The following is a 22,569-nucleotide window of genomic DNA, read 5'->3' as shown; positions in this document are numbered from 1 at the left end:
ATATTAAAATGCAGATTTTAAAAAAGCATTTGATATACTCTCTCATGAGAGGTTATACACAAAGTTCATTCAAATTTGGGATTAGAGAACAGTCACATGGAATGAAAACAGACTGAAGGAACAAAAACTAAGGGTAAAGATAATCAAACTATTGAATGGAGGAACGCATCAAGTGGGATATAGCAGGGATACAGTACTTTGTCCTGTCATATTTAAAATGTTCTCTAATGATCCAGAAAGGGGAGTAAACTGACATTAGTAAAATTCGTAGGTAAGATTACACTTGGAGACATTGGCAACATCAGTTAGGACAGAGGAATAATACCTAGTTCTCAAGAAGGTTAAAAATGTGGCCAATAATAATAAATAAATACAAAAAGATTCAACTTAGAAAGATTCATATAATTTTACCCAGTATATTAATTTGTAACATATGTTGAACGGGAGAGAGCAATATCAAAGAAAGTAATGCAAGTAATAAAGGATTTAGAATTTTTTTTGTCTTCTAAGTCTTGTGACAAGATGGCCTATGTTCGTACGGTGGGTGCTGCGCTTTTCTTGGGGGTGGGGGGTAAGACACCATCCCTTGCACCTTCTCATGGGCCCCAAGAGCCCTGCTAGTGGCCCGGGAAGGTGGTAGAGGGAAATGGGGAGGGGTCTAGGTTTGCTCCTCTCTCTGAATCCAAGTCCCTCTCAACCCTTGCGGGTTTCTTACCCTCTTCCCCCTTGGGTGGGGTTACCCTTGGTCCTTAGACGCTGGGGGAGGGAGTCTCCCTACCCTGCCGGGGCAGGATCTCTGTTACTTCGGTTCTCTGGTCTTTCAAATCTCACAACACAGCTCCAAGCTCCAGTCCTCTCTCCCTCCTGCAACCCTGACTGCTTGAAGCAGGGGGATTTATTAGGTTCCTGACAGGGCTTTAATTGACTATAGGTGCTTCAATTAACCTGTAGCAACCCTCCCTAGTCTACAGGGAACCACGCCTTAATTAGCCTAGGGCTTATAATTTCCCCTCTACTGCTGCTCCCTGGCCCTCCTGTATCACAGTCTGCAATAATGACATGGCAGCACAAAAAGACCAAGGCAATTTTGAGCTGCCTACACAGAGGCAGAGTATGTAAACAGAACCAACTCTCTCTCAGTATTATTCTGGCAAGACCACACCTGGGGCACACACTTGGTATCAGATACAGAATTCAAAGACTGCATGGTAGGAAATTCAGAAGAGATTAACCAGAATTAATAGGGGCCAATAGGTTCTGATTTATAAGTAAGGCTGGATTTTAAATGTCATCATCAACCAAACAATCCTTCGTAAGGTGCTAGACATATTTTCATTGCACACCTGAAGAGACAAAGAACTTCTACTCACCATATTAGCTTGTAGTAACTTTACTTTGAGCTATTTCAAAAGGCTACGTATAATTTGTGAATAACTTGCTTTTATTAAAATTGGTTGTATTTTGGAACCAGTTAAATGTTCTGGAACTGCTTCTTCAGGGAAGTTTTTGTTCATCTGGAAATTCATTCAGTTCTAGCAATCTCCATAAACACAAATTGCCTGGTTTTACATTCCTGAAGTTATCATTTAGCAATGCAGAATAACATGAGAAGAATATTCTTGAACTATGGACTACCTATGCATAGACACCTAAATGCAATAAATTTACAATCTGGACAATATTGCGCAAGAACCTGAGAAAATAGTGTTTCTTTTTTCACTGAGTCCAGCTGAGTCATTTCTTGAATTTCTTGCATATAGATTCTAAGGTATGCTTTCCATTGGACACTGTCCTGAAAGGTTGATATACTAGAAAAGATCTGATCCTCCAACTATAAGTATATGCAACCTGGGCAGGGTTAAAATCTCACTGCTTCAAATAACTTTGCAATTAGCAGATAAAAACAACCATTCTGCTCCTGACCAAAGCTTCTGGGCACAAATTACGAGGGTATTTTCTGGCTCTCTACTTAGAAGCCTTCCCTGTGAGGGTTAGTAAAGCGGCAAAACCCAGTATCCTGTCATTCACAAGCTGAGCTTTATCTTGGTTTTCCTCATACTTTAGATGTACGCTGTGCTAACTTATTAATGATGTTTGATGTTTTATGAAAGGAACAATGTCAGGTTGTTAAATGCAGGTCTCTTGGCAAGAGATGTAGTCAACATAGGGACACGGAGGAACGTTCGGAGGGGCGCAGTGGGGCCCAAGCCAGCCCCCACCGGGGCAGGAAGCACCAGCCAGCCTGGCTTTTCCCCCAGCCCTGCTCTGGCCTCAGCCCCCAGCCACAGTGCCAGTCCCGGATCCTAGCCCCAGCTGTGCTCCCTCTTCCCACTGCAGCTCTGCTCTCAGCCCAGGCTCCGGCCCCGGCTCCTGACCATGACTCTGCTCTCAGCTGCCGACCCTGGCTCCCAGGGGGGCATGGACAGATTCCATTAAGGGAAAGGAGAGAAAGCTGAAAGCTGAGCCATGGCTGGGAGCAGAGCCGGGCCTGGAAGCAGAGCTGGGGCAGAGCTGGGAGCATAGCAGGACTGGGTGGTGCTCCTTCTCTGCCACCTGTGGGGGCTGCCCTGGGCCCTGTCACGCCCTCCCCGCCCCAGATGTTCCTCTGCACTCCCTGTGGGGGCGCACCCCCAGTTTGAGTTCCACTCATCTACAATAAAGGACACCCCGGAGAAAACAGAATGTGGCCTTGGCTGTGAGCCAGAATAGCAGCAGGAGAAAGTCCAGATGAATCTCCATGCTGGAGCTCTTTCACAGGCTGTGATTCAGAACAAATATACATAATGAAAAGGTTTTGGTCACTGAGGCAGTGGCAGTTGGTGGCACATACTGACCATTGAGGGAGAGAAGACTTGCTATTTGGCTACCACTACTACTGCTATAGAACTTTAATAAAAATACTGAACAGCTAAGGACCGGAAAGCAGGAGACTAGAACAAAAATCCTGAGTTAGTATAACTAGGCCTTCATTGAAAGGGCCTTTGTTTCCCAATGAAGTAATACTGAAGTTTGGCTGAGGCTACGTACGACAAATGCACAAAACCATGATGTATCCAAAAACTTGGGTGACATCCATATTAGAAAGTTTCTTACCTATGAAAGAACCAGAAACAAGCTTCACATTTATGATGTGTTCCATGCAACTTTTATTCTGATTCTTAGCAATTCCAATCCATAAGGCAATTCATTCAGTAAAAATCTGTAGAGAACTCACATTTTAAGTTAATACAAAAACCTCAATCTCCCGTCCTCTCCCACCCCTCTTAGCTATCTCATCCAAATACTTAAATGGAAATTTTCATCCAGGCACCTAAGGACACCTATCTATTTTTAAATGTCATTCCTTTAATTTGTGATCTTAGTCTATAAAGTATTATAATATACTGTATTTTAAGGGAAAAGTTCTATCCTAAAATTGAATCAATATAACCTAAAAGGATCAAGTGTGTGTAGATTATTGATCGAGAGCTATAACACGTTGAATAATTCTTTTAATGTGACATGAATATGCTGCACATTGGAAAAAACAATGTAAAAATAGATTTTCCAATAATTAAATAGAATAGCTATATATATATCTGCATCAAAAGCCCTGCAGTTTTTATTTGTATTGCATTGATTTAGTAGACTGGCAAGTCAGCCTCCTCTAGCTGGTAGTGGTAGGCATGAAAAATGGACATAATCAAAGGCAAAAAATGTTTAAGCATAGAGAGTACAAAACCCAAAAACCAACTAGGAATAACAAGTGATGAAGTCAGTAGAAATAAACCCTAAATTTTCGCAGGGCAATCCCCAAACATGTCTTATAATCGTTAACTCAATGCTGAAAGAAACACTAAAGGCCTGGTTCAAAGCCTGAAACCCCCATTGACTTCAGTGGGCTTTAGATCAGGCCCTAAATTTGTAACAATCAAAGTATCAGATAAAGCAGGCTGCCATTTGCTAATGCGCAGCAGTTATTGCATCTTTTGTGCAGCACTCCTTTGCATCTTTCTCAAGAGTGGCTTTGAAAATGCCATTTAGGATCATTCTTTTATAAGAACGGAACATAAAAACGGCCATATTGGGTCAGACCAATGGTCTAACTAGCCCAGTATCTTGTCTTTAGACAGTGCAAATTGCCAGACGCTTCAAAGGGATTGAGCAAAACAGGGCAATTTTCAAGTGATCCATCCTCTCTCTCTCTGTCCAGCCCCAGCATCTGGCAATCAGAGGTTTAGGGACACCCAGATCATGGGGTTACATCCCTGACATCTTAACTAACAGCCTTTGATGGACCTATCCTCCATGAACTTAACTTGGATTCAAAAAAGGATTAGAGACAGTTTTGGCCTTCATAACATCCCCTGGTAACGAGTTCAACTCGCAGACTGTGCATTTTGTGAAGTATACTTCCTTCTGTTTGTTTTAAGCTTATTAATTTCATTGGCTGATGCTTGGTTCTTGTGCTAGGAGAAGGAGTAAAGAACACTTCCTTATTAACTTTTTCCACACCAGTCATGATTTTGTAGACCTCTGTCATATCCTCCCTTAGTTGTCTCTTTTCTAAGATGAATTATACCCGTCTTTTAATCTCTCCTCATATGGAAGCTGTTCCATACTCTCTTCTCTGTACCTTTTCCATTTCTAATATATATTATATATATTTGAGATGGGGTAACCAACATGGCAGGCAGTAATCAAGGCATGGGCATACCATAGCTTTATATTGTGACATTAGATATCTTCTGTCTTATTATCTCTTTCCTAATGGTTCATAACATTTTGTTAGCTTTTTTGACTGACACTACACACACAGAGCACATTTTCAGAGAACCATCCACAATGATTCCAAGATCTTTCTTGAGTGGTAATAGCTAATTTAGACCCCCTCATTTTGTACGTATAGTTGAGATGATGTTTTTCAATGTGCATTATTTTGCATTTATCATCAACATTGAATTTCATCTGCCATTTCGTTGCCCAGTCATCTTGTTTTATGAGATCCGTTTGCAACTCTTCACAGTCTGCTTTGGATTTAACTACCTTCAGTAATTCTGTTTCATTTGCAACTCATGATTCAGAAGTGATGCAGCATGTATTCCTTTAAGGCACTAAAGAGGTAAGTGTTCAGATCCACATGAAACTTGCCATTTTCAAACACAATAAAGCACATAATGGATTTTCTTCAAAATTTTATTTCAATTTAAATTATGGGGCCAGCCAGATTTTCTGGTAAGAAACACATTTTTTCCTCAGGAGAAATGAAATACTTTCATGGAAGTAGAATTACAACTGTATACATCAATATTTAAAAAAAACAACAACCTCACATTAAATAACTTTTAGTAATATCTTTAAGCCTTCACGCAGATGAGAAGAAACTACTTCCAGTACAGTAGAATTTAATATGAATAGCATGTCAAAATGATCTTAAATTTAAATACAACTTTTTGTTGAACGCCAACATTCAAATGCTTTCATATGTTAAAAAAATCATATCCACTGTTCCCCAGACAGAGAGAGAAAAACCAATACCCCAATCCAAATTTCTTCACTTCTTTACATATATAACTTTTAGCATTTCTACATTTTTCTAAAGTGGAAGCCTTGTATGTTATAGAGAATAATTTGGCAAATAATGTTTTCTTCCACTCAACTATGATAAACCAAAATATAAGACTGTTAGTGCTGAACTATAATACCATCTAATGGCCAATTTTGCCTGCCTACAGAAATGATTTTAAAAATAGAGATCTCATTTTCAGTAAGATTAATTTGCTGTTTTCCAAGAGACAATATGAATCAGTTTGCCATGGACAGATTAAGAACCTTAAAGAGATCAATGACAATGTTAAGAGCCGTTTTATATTACCAGAGTGAAAACACCCAATTTTCTGGAGCTATTATCTGATTTCCCTCATGATGGCTTCAAAATTAGCTAAAATCTCAATCAGGGTTTTCATCTTGCTAACTGAAAATAATTTTTATTAGTAAGAGGACAGGAAGCAATGAGCAATTTTATGGCATTCTCAATCGGGTTCAGCCATGCAGAATTTGAACATTCCAACTCCAACTCATAAGTTGGTTGTGATTTTAGCATAATTATAAGATGAATAGATATAATTTTAATAACATTGTTTAGATATATTTAAGTAGATGTTTTTTGTTATGGTCATAGTAACAAAAGCCAACATGGTGCAAAATCAGTTTGTTTTTTTATAAATACTGATAGTTTGCAGCATTAAAGAACAGGACTTGACAAAATTAAATCATTTTGTTACAAGTAGGCCATCTATGAAATTATTTTTCTTGAAGTCAAGGGGAAATTATTCACTTTCATAACTATTGTACTGAGATATCTACTCCAAGAAAGCAAAGGTGGTCTCTATAGACTCCCCAGAAGAAAACGGAATCAATATTAGTTTATCATAATCTTGACCATTTGCAGAACACAGCGTTAATTTAAGTGAATAAGGCCAATATTAACCAGTAAGAATACAGATTAAAGGATTCCAGTTCTATATTTTAGCCTAACCTAATTGATGGCACCCCATTAGATAAGTGAATACAAATAAATTGTTTTTTTTCCTTTTGATGCTGCAGTATTTAAGAAATGTTAAATCAGCATTCTCAAATGATCTGAAGTATTCAGCTACATATGAGCATTCACTTTGCAGAACTCAATATTAAGTAATAGTTACAGACTAATACAATAACATTCCTCTGCTGTACAAATTAAATCATATTTTTAAAGAAATGAGCAGCCTAGGAGTTATATACAAAAGAAACCAGCAAGCATTGTTGAAATGAAATGTGAAGTGTCACTGCTAGCTCTACTGTTTGAAATACCTTCAAAGTAAAATTAACAAAACCCTTAGAACATATTTCCAAGTTTACAACTCAGTTCTCAGAAAATCATGTCAAAAAAATCTATAAAGCTGTGAAAGGCATATTATATACATTGTCCTTATGAACCTCAAGATTTCACTCTTTTAAAGGTTGCTAAGTTGAGTTTATTTGCAAGACAACTGTTTATCCCAATAAGCTCACATCTTAGATACATTTCCCCTTTGATTACAAGTAAAGCACTGCACTTTTTTTTTTTTTTTTAAATCAAGGCATACAATTTTATACTATGGTGCCATGTATGCACAGGTCACATTGTGCTCATATCTCAAACAAGGCAAGTGCAAACATACGATTTAATCAGATTTGCAAGCATGCAACCTGTTGCTTAACTACATTAATACCTTCTTTCCTAAACCAAACTATTATCTATGTTTGCTTTCATGAATCTAGTATCTCTTTTTCCAGGACTCCTAAAACAAGCAGTGTCTTTGAATTCTGAACTGACACAAATATCAAGAAAGTCCACATTGTGCAAGAAAGCAGCAGCTATGTTTCTCAACTTGGACTAAAAAAGGAGAGAGAAAACAAAAACCGTTCACTGAACAGCAGATTAGCAGTAATGTTCCTCATGAATTGATAAGAGTGCCTGATGCTGAATATCTAACAGCAAATGCTGAATTTGGGTTTAATATTTTAGGGGGTTGTTGGAGATTAAGCTTCTTGCTGTGCTGGTCTCTTCAAATCCCTGATCTGTTTAACTAAATAGGTCTTCTCATCATTAAATTGTTCATCCTCGGTCCTGTCATTCTGAAACTTGCTGAGGAACTCAATAAGTTTGGTCTGGTTCTTTAAGAGGATATCTAATATAGGCTGTGTCTTGTTAGGATTGGCTACAAACACCTGCAACAAAAGAAGAGGGATTTTAGCATAGGTACAGGAAACAGAAGGCTCAGTTAAAATTACACTTAGCTAATAAAAAGTGAGACGATAATGGTTTAAAATAGGGCTGTCAAACCACTAAAAAACTAATTGCAATTAGTCACCAGATTAAAAAACAGTCACAATTAATCACAGTTTTAATCTCACTGTTAAAAAATAACAGAATACCAATTTAAATTTATTATGAATATTTTTGGATATTTTCTACATTTTCAAATATATTAATTTCAATTACAACACAGAATACAAAGTGTACAGCACTCACTTTATATTATTTTTGATTACAAATATTTGTACTGTAAAAAGATAGTATTTTTCAATGCACCTCAGACAAGTACTGTAGTGCAATCTCTATTGTGAAGGTGCAATTTACAAATGTAAAATTATTATTATTGTTGTTGTTTATATAACTGCACTCAAAAAGAAAACTATGTAAAACTTTAGAGCCTACAAGTCAAAGCATGAAGGAGCGTGTGAATGTTTAGCATATGTGGAACATAAATGCCTTGCAATGCCAGCTACAACAATGCCATGCAAACGTCTGTTTTCACTTTCAGGTGACATTGTAAATAAGTAGGCAGCAGTATCTCCCGTAAATATAAACAAACTTATTTGTCTCAGCGATTGGCTGAACAAGAAGTAGGACTGAGTGGACTTGTAGGCTCTTAAGTTTTATATAGTTTTATTTTTTAATGCAATTATGTAAGAAAAAAGTCTACATTTGTAAGTTGCAGCTTCATAATAAAAAGATTGTACTACAGTACTTGTATGAGTTGAACTGAAAAATACTAGATTTTGTTCACCTTTTTTACAGTGCAAATGTAATAAAAACAAGGGGAGCGCTGTTCACTTTGTATTTGTGTTGTAATTGAAATCAATGTTTAAAATGTAGAACATCCAAAAATATTTATAATAAATTTAAATTGCTCTTCTATTATTGTTTAACAGTGCGATTAAAAGTGATTGTGACTTTTTAAAATCTAGTTAATTCGTTTTGCACTCATCACTTGAGTTAACTGCGATTAATTGACAGCCCAAATTTAAAATTATGAATGGTTTTCTCTCCTAAATATCTGCACATGAAAAAACAAATGGAATATTTGAGAAGATTAATCTGAAATGAAAACCAGTTTTATATATTATTGAGGTAGACATTGAGGGCCCAATTCTGATGTCAATGGGAGCTGCCTGGTCATGACATCCTGCAGCAGGCACTCAGTACCTCATAGGATTGAGTTCTGTAGCAAGGGCATGATTTTATGTATCTAGTATCATAGCTAGAGATGGTTTAAAACCTTTCTGCAGGGTTACTCCTGAATGGAGCTAACTCCTCAACCTATTACTAATCATTAGTTTATGTCTACTATTAATTAAAAAGGCAACTTGTTTAACAGACAACCCGTGATTTAGATTTTTCTAAACTGATTAGCTGATTTGAAATACTACATGTATCCTCCATAGTACCATGTAGCAGGACATAAACCTGTTCAAAATCCTCAGAATGATGTTGAGTTATGCTCAGAAATCATAGCATGCATTCATCCCCTTCATCATTCTCAATTCATACAGAATTTTAGAAGAGGAAGGTTATGCTAACAATAACCATACAAAACCATTTAGCATTTCCTGAATAAGTACTTTTCAGCAAAAGAAACAATCAAGTAATTTTTCAGAGCAGACATTACTACCTGTGTAATTGAGGCATACTACAGAAGCTATTCAATGGTTTTATGATTTTGGTACTATACCTTAAAGACATGAAAGGCCTCAAACTGAATGTTGCGACTCTTGTCTCGTAGAAGATTCATCATTAGTTTCAGATTTTCAGGTTTACTAATGTATTTTGTCATAATTGTAAAGTTGTGTCTGTCCAATAGCAATTCACCAAGCAACTAAGGGTGGAAAAATGTGACAGAAAATAAAGTATTACTGAAATCTTACGAGTTCAAATACAATTTTTTCATAGGGGTTGTAAAGAACATTGAGTAATCGACATCTGTCAAAAAAGGAGGTGTAACAAACTCTTGGGTCTCCTGATTCCCAGTCCAGAATATTTTGATGTAGTGGTTTTTCCATTCTCTCTCTATCTCAGCATGGCTGAAAAACTGCCTACCTTTTTGTCTCCCCTTAGCCTGTGACTACACTACCACTTTTGTTGGTAAAACTTTTGTAGGTCAGAGGAGTGAAAAAACACACCCTCTGGCAGGCTCAAGTTTCACTGACAAGTGCTCATGTGGACAGTGCTATGTCGGCAAAAGGGGCTCTCAGTACCCCCATAATGAATGCCTTTGCTAGGTGATAACTAGCTACTGTACCATATCTATGCTCAGTAGTCTGGTATCTAAAATGGATAATTCGATATTGCCATAAGTCAGCTATCCACAGTCAAGGTATCATCCTCCCTCCCAATTTTATAAATGAGGTAAAAGAGGATCTGAGAGGTTGCACAAGACCATTTCTACCAGAGCTGGTAATAAAAGCTCGGTCTCTACTATAAAAGCTATAAAGAAGAGTCACCCATGTAGCCATGCTGCTTTGCACAAAAATCAGGCCAAATCTGTGTTCCTGGTTCTGGCATCTGTAAAACAGGATTATCCCTACATGGCCATCTCTACAAAGCACTGACTCAGACAGAACAGTCTTTAATTATAAAATCTGATATAGTACAACAAGGTTTTGTGGTTAAAGTACTGGGCCTGGAATATAGGAGGAACTCTATCCATGGCTCTACCATCCCTGCATGATGTTGGGTAGGTACTTTTCAGGTGGTAGTCACTAATGGTTACAGTCTTTGGTTATTTTTGCATCATCTTAATTTAAAAGATTACATTTTTTTTAAAAAAAAAAAGCAAACTTTAACCTAAAATAAAAAGAAAATTAAACAATATAAACAGTAATTAGCATTATGACAATTATATTAGTTTGTGATGAAATGGACCAACTCTGCTTTTTAGTCCTTTGTTGCACTTTTGAGGTTCCCAATGAACACTTAATCTTCGGAAATTGATCTTTTCTACTACATCTGTTTTTTTTATCACTCTGAAAAATGTTAAAAATTGTCTAGTAAATGATTACAAAATGAAAACACTGACTTGACTTTCTACACATTTTCCAAGTCTGAAATTACCACCCAACCATGCAAACATATATATGATTACTGTGGGGGAAAAGGAACCTGTCTCTTATAATCTACTAACACCATACACAGTTAAAAATAACAAAAGAAAAGAAAATTCCAAAAGAGAAAAAAATAAATAAAAAACAGTTATGGTTGCTTACCAGGAAACCATCCTAATCACAGTGGTATTGGAACACTTAATAGTGGGGGTGCTGAAACAAGTTTTTACTTTTTACCTCATGCCCCCACTTATCCCTGTCTGTGCCGCCCCACCCTCCAGAGCTGGGGCCGGGAGCAGGGACATGTCTCCAGGAACAGGGGACCTGGGCAGGGCTAAGGGGCCAAAGCTGGGGCCACCAGGGGGACAGCCGGGACCCCGCGTCCGGGACCAGAAGCGGAGCCCTGGGCGTGGGCTGGCAGCTGGGACCCCAAGAGCAGAGCCCAAGCCAGGGGCTGGGAGTGGGAGCCTGGGAGTAGAGCCAGCAGATGGGGCCCCAGGAACAGAGACAGAGACTCAAGCCCTGGGCGCAGAGCCCCAGAAAGGCAGCCAGGGAGTGAAGTCCCAGGTGCAGGGCCAGCAGCTGGGGCCCCACATAAAACTTGGGGGTGCTCCAGCACCCCCAGCACTCCTAGTTCCTGCGCCTATGCTGACTCAAACACTTAGAAGCAAGCATGTGTGTCCAGTTAATGTGTCTCTCTTTAAACATATCAATGCCCTCACACTGCACTCGCCCATCTATAAATAAGTCCCATACACCTCCAACATGCACTGTAACTGATTCCTGACAACTGTGCAATACCTTCACTCCAACCTCATACTTCCCTATGGAAAATTAACAATCACACAGCTGACCAGCACGGATGTTCAATAGATATCTATGCTGATGTAGCTGTGGTTAGTGATTATATCTATTTAAGTGTATTTTTGCAGAAATAAGTCTAAAACTAATCAGTGCTTATGCTGGTAAAGCTATTCTCTCACAGAAAAGGGGATAAACTGTACCAGTATAAGGCACGTTCACATCAGTGTAACGGCATCACATTGCTTTACTTGTACTACTTTATCTTTATAAAAATCACACCTCTGATGATATATATTATGCCAGTGTAAAAACTGCGTGCAGACCAGTCTAAATCATTCCTTGGACAATTCCACCGAAAAGCCTGACTGTAAGCTCTTTGGGGCATGCACTGTCTTCATGTGTGTTTGTATAGTGTTTTATCACAAGGGGCCCTCATCTCATTTAGGCCTTTGGGAGTTTTTGCAATATAAGAAGATTGAATAATAGCCAGTCTTCTCAAAAAACAACGAAAGATCTCTCTTGCATCCTCAAATTGGAGAATTGTGGTTGGAGACACCTGGCTGACAGTCAACATCAAGTAGTCTCTAGCTACAAAATTTTCAGTCAAGAAATATCACTTGCACAGACACATCCATCCCTGTTTGTGGGGTAAGTACTGGGGGAGCCCTGCTGCTACCAAATCTGTGGCTCTGGGATAGGTAAGGGAGCCCCTACTGATACATCTGGAGGGAAATGGGGGCCCCTACCACTGCTCCAGCCTCTTTGGTTCTGCCTGCTTTCCATACTTCCCTTGGGTTCCACCCCTGCAGCCCTAACTCTGCCACCATCACTCCAAGTGGAAGACAGGGCTATGCAGCAAGGGTGTGGCCACAGGGGTCCCTGTGTTGTTGTGTGCCCCAGATTGCTTTGATTCAACCATGCTAACAAGTGATGAAAAACTTTTTGGCAAGTCCACAAATAAAACCTTATTAAAATAGCTATTTAAATCAACTATTTTTACTCTTTTAAATTGGAATTCAAACCAGTTATTTAAGCCATTGTGATTTAAATCGATTCACCATGAAATTGAAGTAATTCTCCTGGGGAAAAAAAAAGGCACTCAAAGTAAAACTACCTTACCTTAAGTGACTGCCTTTTTGTCACATAATTTTCTGAATGAAGTAACTTCTCATACTCACTGAAGAACTAAATGGAGAATGGGGAGAAAAATCAGGAACTTTACAAGTGGCACAAGCCCTGCTTTTCAATGAATTTATTAAACTGGGGGGATCCATAATAGGTATGTAAATAAAAACTTAGAATTCTACTGAAACCAGGTTTGCAATATTACATTACAGGTGTTTAAAATTCTAACAAGCTTTTTTGAAGTTTAATTTCTTTGCTATTTTGGGAAATTTAAACATTCGGACTACCATATAATTAAGGAAGTTCTTCTTTAAGCAATACAATTTTGTAGATTATGAAATGATTTAAGCTTTTAACAACATGAGAATTGGCCAGAAGATGGAGCAAAACTATCACACATACCTTCGTGAATAGAGCTTCATACAGACAACAGAAAAAATGGGAAAGGGCTCCCTCTAGTGGAAAACACAGTTTCACAAAGCCAGATCTATTCAAAATCTTAGTTTAAGTTTTTGATGTTTAAATGCTGAGACTTTTCAAACAAATTTCTATTTTAAAAACACTATGGCACAAAAAAAATGCAAACCTAAATTTGATGAATGCAATACATAAACTGTCATTGATAATTCTTAACTAAGAACCCAAGCAATACGACAAACAATGAAAAACTATTAACTTTTTCAGTCAAATGAAAATTATTCTGTATCAAACATCAAAAAGTTATGAGGAATTAAATATATTTACTCACCCTATCATAATGCTGTTCCAAAAATTCTGCACTCAGCAACTTGTGTCTCGTAAGTAAATCCTGAAAAAGTATGTTATGTTTAAGCAATAGTTTCAGATTTAAAAAAAATATTTATTCAAATAATACGTATTTATTCTGGATGCCTCTGAAGAGTCTGTCTAATTAATCCAATGAAGGATTTTGATATACTATGGAAATAAAGAAAAAAGGTTGGAATATAGGTGTAGATCCTTGGTTGGGGTTGTGAAAACTCATAGCACAACTTAGGAAGGGGTCTGCTATATATTGTACTGGTTCTCATAGATTTCAGAGTAGCAGCCGTGTTAGTCTGTATTCGCAAAAAGAAAAGCAGTACTTGTGGCACCTTAGAGACTAACAAATTTATTAGAGCATAAGCTTTCGTGAGCTACAGCTCACTTCATCAGATGCATTTGGTGGAAAAAACAGAGGGGAGATTTATATACACACACAGAGAACATGAAACAATGGGTTTATCATACACACTGTAAGGAGAGTGATCACTTAAGATAAGCCATCACCAGCAGCGGGGGGGGGGGGGGGGGGGGGGGAAGGAGGAAAACCTTTCATGGTGACAAGCAAGGTAGGCTAATTCCAGCAGTTAACAAGAATATCAGAGGAACAGTGTGGGGTGGGGTGGGGGGGAGAAATAACATGGGGAAATAGTTTTACTTTGTGTAATGACTCATCCATTCCCAGTCTCTATGCAAGCCTAAGTTAATTGTATCCAGTTTGCAAATTAATTCCAATTCAGCAGTCTCTCGTTGGAGTCTGTTTTTGAAGCTTTTTTGTTGAAGGATAGCCACTCTTAGGTCTGTAATCGAGTGACCAGAGAGACTGAAATGTTCTCCAACTGGTTTTTGAATGTTATAATTCTTGACGTCTTATTTGTGTCCATTCATTCTTTTACGTAGAGACTGTCCAGTTTGACCAATGTACGTGGCAGAGGGGCATTGCTGGCACATGATGGCATATATCACATTGGTAGATGCGCAGGTGAACGAGCCTCTGATAGTGTGGCTGATGTGATTAGGCCCTATGATGGTATCCCCTGAATAGATATGTGGACAGAGTTGGCAACGCGCTTTGTTGCAAGGATAGGTTCCTGGGTTAGTGGTTCTGTTGTGTGGTGTGTGGTTGCTGGTGAGTATTTGCTTCAGATTGGGGGGCTGTCTGTAAGCAAGGACTGGCCTGTCTCCCAAGATCTGCGAGAGTGATGGGTCGTCCTTCAGGCTAGGTTGTAGATCCTTGATGATGCGTTGGAGAGGTTTTAATTGGGGGCTGAAGGTGATGGCTAGTGGCGTTCTGTTCTTTTCTTTGTTGGGCCTGTCCTGTAGTAGGTGACTTCTGGGTACTCTTCTGGCTCTGTCAATCTGTTTCTTCACTTCAGCAGGTGGGTATTGTAGTTGTAGGAATGCATGATATCCTTCAACAAAAAAGCTTCAAAAACAGACTCCAACGAGAGACTGCTGAAGTGGAATTAATTTGCAAACTGGATACAATTAACTTAGGCTTGAATAGAGACTGGGAATGGATGAGTCATTACACAAAGTAAAACTATTTCTCCCCCCCCACCCCACCCCACACTGTTCCTCTGATATTCTTGTTAACTGCTGGAATTAGCCTACCTTGCTTGTCACCATGAAAGGTTTTCCTCCTTTCCCTCCCCTGCTGCTGGTGATGGCTTATCTTAAGTGATCACTCTCCTTACAGTGTGTATGATAAACCCATTGTTTCATGTTCTCTGTGTGTGTGTGTGTGTGTGTGTGTGTGTGTGTAAATCTCTCCTCTGTTTTTTCCACCAAACGCATCCGATGAAGTGAGCTGTAGCTCACGAAAGCTTATGCTCTAATAAATTTGTTAGTCTCTAAGGTGCCACAAGTACTGGTTCTCAGAGAAATCAGAGCAACTTGAAGGCTCTTAACTTGTGCTGGCTTCCAACAGCTCCAAGGGCTGATACAGCTGCTTGGATCACTGGGGCACAGGGAAACCCAGGCCTACTCCTGCAACAGGGATGACACATAAGCCACTATACTACCAGATTTCAGAGTAGCAGCCGTTTTAGTCTGTATTCGCAAAAAGAAAAGGAGTACTTGTGGCACCTTAGAGACTAACAAAGAGCTGTAGCTCACGAAAGTTTATGCTCAAATAAATTTGTTAGTCTCTAAGGTGCCACAAGTACTCCTTTTCTTTGTACTACCAGAGGAGCTCTACAGCACCAAAGGGTCCACTTATGCTATTCACTACTTGCACAGTGTTAGCACCTAGAGGTCCCAAATCATGCAAGGACCCTATACAATAACACAGTCCCTCCCAGCCCTGAAGAGTTTACAATCTAAATAAAATTATTAAATTTTAATTCTGGAATAAATGTTACCCTGAACATTGCACATGTATCTGAAGCAATCTCTTATCACCATGTGCTTAGAAGGAAGAAACGTTCAATTGATCCAGCCCCTTTACAGAGAATGTCATAAACTTTGTTCTCTGTCTCCATATGCTGACTCCATATTTGACTAATACCTGACATTTGGGATTATATATTTGAGATGCTGGAGAAATGTATGCTATTGTAACTCTTTAGATATGGAATGCAAGTTACCTTGAACGTGGCGAACGCATCTGAAGCAATGTCAAACGTTGACATTTCCACATATCTGAAGAAATCATAGAATTGTTCTGACCACAAGATTATTTTAGCAAGTGGTTCATGTCTAATGCATTCTCTTAACATAATTCCACAATTTAGAGCAATTTCTGGAGATTCGTACCTGCAAAATGAGAAGTCTATATAAATACCTTTAAAATGTGGTACTGTGTACTGCAACTTTATATATAATTAACAATATGCTACATGACGTTATCAAGTCAACTTAAACATTTCAATATTAAATTCAACTTTCAGATGTTCTACGAAACACTACCAAAATCAGATGATCAATCCATTGCTCGTATGAATCACTTGTATAAAATGGGACAACATAACACACACAACTTTATGTTGAGACTCAAAAATCAACACCCTCTTCTCATAACTGCAGGTGGAACTTGACTCATAGCAGTCTTTTCTAAACGTGCAGTAGGTGCTCTGCAGGTTGGGACAGCAGAAGTTTGCCCTCTAGTGGTATGGATAATTCACAACTCCTGGTATACTGACAAACTTCATTTTATATGGAATACCGAGTATGACTTTTTAGAGGTGAACTTTGTAAGTGAACAAACAGACCATTCCACATGGTCAAAAGAATAAGCATTTGCACTGCAAGTACACTCTGTCAAAATCTGAAAGTAAAGTCACCTGAAATCTATGGGTCTCTTGTACCTCCACATATTTAAATTAACAGGATTCTGGCAAATCATATACCTTTCACACTTTTCTAAGCCTAGTTCCTTCTGCTAATGGTTGGTTCACATTCACCATAATTATCTTAAAATTATGTAAATTTGGCTATACCAGATACATCATATGTAAGACATACAACAGATCAGTAAGTACCTCTATAAATCATAAACACCTATTTCAAACATTTTTACTCATGCAGACAAAAAAGTTTCATGGTTGCTGTTCTAGGTTATGCTGTCCTAAAAATCAGTAGTGTGGTCCACAGAACACGATCCTGGACTTGAAGTTAGGAGAAGATTCTGCCACTGAACAGTCTGTCACCTCTCTCAAGTCATTTCACCTCTCTGTGCCTCAGTTTCTATGCCTTCCCTTGTAAAGCACTTTGAGAAAGCACGTATAAGAATTTAATATAATTAATTTGTTCTTACTATTATACTACAGTTAATAATACTAATCTTTCCCTTTGAATCTTTAAGGTATCTTGGGTTCTGTCAAAACGAGACCGTAGCATAGGAAAAGTTAAAAGTTCACTGTGGAACACTGGATTTCTTTACAATTGCAAAGATACAAAAGCACACATTTTGTTGCTCCTCTAAACTGTTAGGGGGTTCTTAATGTTCATGAAGAAGTCAGGGATTAAAATGTGCAAAGTTCCTGCTCTAGCTATAAAACAATTATTTTGTATGTATCGATACTCTGCTGGCTCAGACAAGTGGCACAGATAAAGAGAATGAAGAGACAATATGACATCACACATTTGGTAGGTTTCAGACTTGGCAGTATCTCTAATTACTATGTAATGCAAAAACTTTAAGGAAAAACTAAAGAGCAGATTTTTTGTTTAAACATCCAGAAAACAAAACCTGTTATTTTAACATCTCATTGCTGTCAACATGATATGGCAAACAACTATTCCAAGGGATTAACTATTTAACCTAATTCTTTATCTTTTCTATAGATTTTTATACCATGCCAATCACTGTAGTATTGGAGTACAGCTACAGTATACCTCCATTTACCCAAACCTCCATGTTATCCAAATCCCTTTCTTGTCCTCCGAGCATGAGATACGTGCCCTCTGCAGCTTGTATCTCATGCTGGGGGACAAGGAAGGGATCCGGATAATGTGGAGGTTTGTAAAATAGAGCAGTACTGTGAGGAGCAAGATGAACCCCCAGTTGTGGTGGAGCTCCCAATTGTGGAGGAGGGCACCCCACTGCTCAATGGCTGTATGGGTCCTGCTCTCCTGATTATCCGAACTCCCAATTATCCAAATAAAATCAGTGTCCCTCAGTCTATTTGGATAATAGATGAAGTGAGCTGTAGCTCACGAAAGCTTATGCTCAAATACATTTGTTAGTCTCTAAGGTGCCACAAGCAATCATGATGTATGAGAGCTTACTTCAACAATATCCATCTGTATACATGCTATAGCTACCAATACAAAATTAGTGTTTGAAATGCTAACATTTTAAAAATGGTTTTATGAAGTCATTAGTGAACTTTCCCAAAATGATAAAATGGGACTGCAACCTCTAATATTTTCCTGTTATTCATGCCACAGAATAACAGAAATGTAAATAGTCCATTTTGAGGTGGGGGGGGATGTTTGTTCCCTAATTTAAGAAACAAAGGCTTTTTACTTAAATTTCTATTTTCAAGAGCACCTCTATTTTGCTATGCAGCTGCAGACTTGCTAGAGCATAGTTGATGTGGCACGATTCTGTGATGTAACAATGCAGGTAATACAAGAATAGAGGTGGAAACGGCAATCTGGTATACAGTAATCTAGACAAGTTGGAGCTGGTTGATATCTCTGTAGTATATTACCCAATAGCTATGAAGCAGGAGCCATACAGTAACTCAGATGATGGGACAGCAAGTTCATTTAGCCGGAGGTTAGAACAATCATTCGAACAATTGGTAAATAACTAAGATCAGGAATAACAGTTTAAACTTTGAACAATGAAGTAATTTCAGTGAAAAGGAACAGATTTCATTGTTACATTACCCCAACAAGAATGTTTTTAGCACAGTTTTAGTTTTCAATTCTCACCTGCCACCCTTCACATTAAAGGATTCATATTTTGATATTCTATTGCTTAAATTATCCATTTAACTTAAGTTACTTTAAGAGAAGTTACAGGCCCTGTGGCAAAATTATTTAAATAAATTGCAAAGGAAGAAGGGACATTTCACCACTCTCACTATCCTACTTTTACCTAAAAAAACCACTCCAATACTTCGTATAAAACTATTTACACCGAATACTGTACATACCCTTTTAATAACATGAACAATATATTTTGTTGAGTGCAGATGTATTCCACTGTAGGAGTTCTTGTACCAATTTGCCTTCTGAGAATGTTGTTGAAAATTTGAGCAACATCTTTTTTGCCCTGTCAAAAGCGTAACAAATTAAGCATATAACATTTAGTACAAGAATGTATAGCAAGAGTTAATACATACAGTAATATACATAAACATGACCATTTCACAAAAAAGTTCCCCAAATTCTTCATTTTTCTACACCTATTTCAAATGTGTCACAGCACTCAATACATCATTGTATCAACTTAAATTCGGATAGCTTGAATAACCTACTGATAATATTTAAAACAATAAAAACCCTTTTATATTTCATCTGATATTCCTAGAGTTTTTCTGGATTCATTTTGTACCAAAATTTTGTGAATACTATGGCCATTTTTAACAATGCCATATCCCTGAGTAAGATGGAATTCTTCCATGTTCCACTCTGTCACCTCTCATTTTCAATGTGCATGTGTGCAGGTCCTTCTACTAGGGAAGACTGAGACACATCTTGGGCTGCAATACCAACAACATGCAGACTGAACTACAATGTACAATTTTTTTATTGTGTGTTTTCATTTTATGATGGAAAACAATAACAATTATAATTAAAGTCAAAGGTAAGTATAACATAAAGGCATATTCCTCATATCATACGACTAAGGATACCACAGCCCCCCTTCCCCCCCCAGTTTTCTCAATACTTGATAGACGTTTGGATATGGGTAAGAGTAAAATGCTCAAATTCAACCTAGATTAGATTAAATGAAGCTGGTAGATAGCAGCAAGCACTGGAAAGAATGACAGGAGCTCTGCATGCAACCTATATTGGACCTACATATCTACCATTTGGCAATATTGTTTGTATCTTTGGAATCATATTCAATTCATTGTTACTTTGGGCCAGTTAGCAGGAGTGCCTAACAGTGTGTGTAAACACTGCTTCAAATTACCCTTTAAGAGGACTTGGAGTTATTTGTTTCTATATGCAGCTCAAGGAGCTGGTTACCATCTTGGGCAGAACAGGATCTAGCTACAGGTCCTGACCTGGCAATAAAGATCTGTTAAGTAACTCTTAATCATGGTTACTTGAATTTTATAATCTGAGACGAGAAGCAAACCATTATTGATGATCTTTGTTTGCAGAATGAACTTATCCTGGCAACATCTGAATCAGTAGGAGTGGGTGGGTGAGGTTCTGTGGCCTGCGCTGTGCAGGAGGTCGGACTAGATGATCAGAATGGTCCCTTCTGACCTTAGTATCTATGAATCTATAAGCTCTAAGATAAAGAAATACACCTTACAGTTTATGGATGCTTCCAACAGATATGACAGAACTATAGCTTATTATTTTAGATTTATTTTAATTATAGTATCAGACTCCTGATGCTGTGGCAATGGATGCTTCATGAGTAGAAAATAAATCAATTTTTTAGAAAAACCCAGGAAGATCACAGTCTTCAAAAAATGACATTTTTGTTTGTTAATTAGCATGGAGAGTTTGCTGCAGTATTGTTGTCAGGATATAAGTGTTAGTTTGTTTTGTAAATGCTTGTTTTCTGATTTATAATTCTATTGAAAGCCTGCCCAAAGCAGCATCAGAACCCTTTGTTCTGGTAATGAGTAGAGCAGTGTTTTGAGAAATATAGCCATCAAGTCTCATCCACTAACACTGACAATTTTGCCCAGAATCTCATTATTCCCCCTATTTACCGCCAGCAAGAGCTCCCCCTCTTTATTCATATAATTGAGCTGGTGATGGTACACAGTAATTCCAAATCTAGTTATTGTTAGAAGCATCTATTACGTCCAAGTGATGCAAGGGTCTATTTAACAAGGACACATACAAATGCCAACAGTCATGATTCCCAGAGGTGAAGAGTAAAAGTGTGCCAGGACTGTTGGATTCCATCTCCCTGATGCCAAAAGGTTTTGTTTTTTCTGTCTTTTTAAAAAAACTTTTCAAAGGATGCAATTACTCCCACCGACAGATACTTTAATACAAGTCAGCAGGAAACTAATTGACAAGTTATTGCTCTTTGAATAGTTTCGTTGATTGCCTTACATGAAAAAACATTTCTACATATAGACAAAATTCCAAACAAATGTTAATATTAGAATAAGGATTGGATGTTTCAAGGGAATTTCTTAATGAGGACCTAAAATAATTTCATTTACATTAGGGGTCCCACCACCGTGGTATTTAGAGTCAAATTCAGTGTAGACAGAGCACAACAGTCAAAAAAAAATCCCTCTCAATCATCCCAATTTATAAAGATAACTCCCCCAGGAACGAGCCACAGTCAAACAAATACTTAGTCAATCCATGCACGAATCCATGCACAAATGACTTCAGGTTCTGTCATACCACCAGAAGGAGCAAAGAAACATCAGCAAAAATCTCTCATCTGTTTTCAGCTTTGGACATAGTTGTCTCAAAAAATAGTAAGGTCGAAGACACACACAGCTTAAGAGACTAAAACCAAGATCTTGAATTGTGCTCAGTAATTGATGGGAAGTTAGTGCAGGTGGTGAAGCACAGGTGTGCTAACATCAGCCCACAACATTAGGTAAGCATACTGCCACATTCTACATTAAAGACCATGGCTGTAGTCTAGGGGTTCTCAAACTGAGGGTCGGGACCTCTCAGGGGGTCGCGAGGTTATTACATGGGGGGTCGTGAGCTGTCAGCCTCCACCCCAAACCCCACTTTGCCTCCAGCATTTATAATGGTGTTAAATATATTTTAAAGTGTTTAAATTGAAAGGGAGGTCACACTCAGGGGCTTGCTACGTGGAAGGGATCACCAATACAAAAGTTTGAGAACCACAGCTGTAGTCCAACATGAATGGCTCTTAACATGACCTGAAAAAGAGCTCTGGAAAGCTTGTCTTTCTCACCAACAAAAGTTGGTCCAATAAAAAAATATCACTTCACCCACCTTGTCTCTCTAATATTTATCTTAGCAAGGAAAAGCCACATCCTTCTCAAGTAACAGAGCAGTTGGGAATCCAAAAATAGGAGGCTATTACCATCAGCAGCCCCCGCAGTCTGAAACGTACAGCTACCTCTAATACAGAGCAATCCTATGCAATCCCATGCCATTACAGATCTAATAAAACCAATTTGTACACAACCACTGTCCATCACCAGAAGAATGCTTTCCAAATAACCGTAACGACTAAAAATTGTACTGATAAAGATCTTAAAAGTCAGCAGAATCCAGATGTGATTTCTCAAGATCTTTCCCTCAATAACCAGGGACCATCTCAATTGCTTTCACTCTGAATTTCCTTGGGTTTTTGTTATCTAGAGACATGTATGGATGAAC

General features: G+C 38.2%; 1 protein-coding gene across 2 annotated transcripts in view; it reads right to left on the bottom strand.

Moving 5' to 3' along the window:
- Positions 1–5,157: 5,157 nt before the first annotated feature.
- Positions 5,158–22,569, bottom strand: part of CAB39 (calcium binding protein 39) — a 72,324-nt gene continuing 54,912 nt past the window's right edge. For both annotated transcript variants that reach the window (XM_043492647.1, XM_038416770.2), the window contains exons 4-9: positions 19,206–19,324; positions 16,185–16,353; positions 13,565–13,624; positions 12,811–12,876; positions 9,519–9,662; positions 5,158–7,731 (exon numbers count right to left, since the gene is read on the bottom strand). In XM_043492647.1, the coding sequence (XP_043348582.1) occupies positions 7,543–7,731; positions 9,519–9,662; positions 12,811–12,876; positions 13,565–13,624; positions 16,185–16,353; positions 19,206–19,324 (747 nt within the window). In that variant the 3' untranslated portion in view covers positions 5,158–7,542. The remainder of the gene's footprint in view (positions 7,732–9,518; positions 9,663–12,810; positions 12,877–13,564; positions 13,625–16,184; positions 16,354–19,205; positions 19,325–22,569) is intronic.

Source organism: Dermochelys coriacea, chromosome 9 (genome assembly GCF_009764565.3).
Source record: "Dermochelys coriacea isolate rDerCor1 chromosome 9, rDerCor1.pri.v4, whole genome shotgun sequence".
NCBI classification, from domain to species: domain Eukaryota; kingdom Metazoa; phylum Chordata; order Testudines; family Dermochelyidae; genus Dermochelys; species Dermochelys coriacea.
Note: the sequence above shows the minus strand (reverse complement) of the source record. Positions and strands in the feature narration are given on the sequence as shown.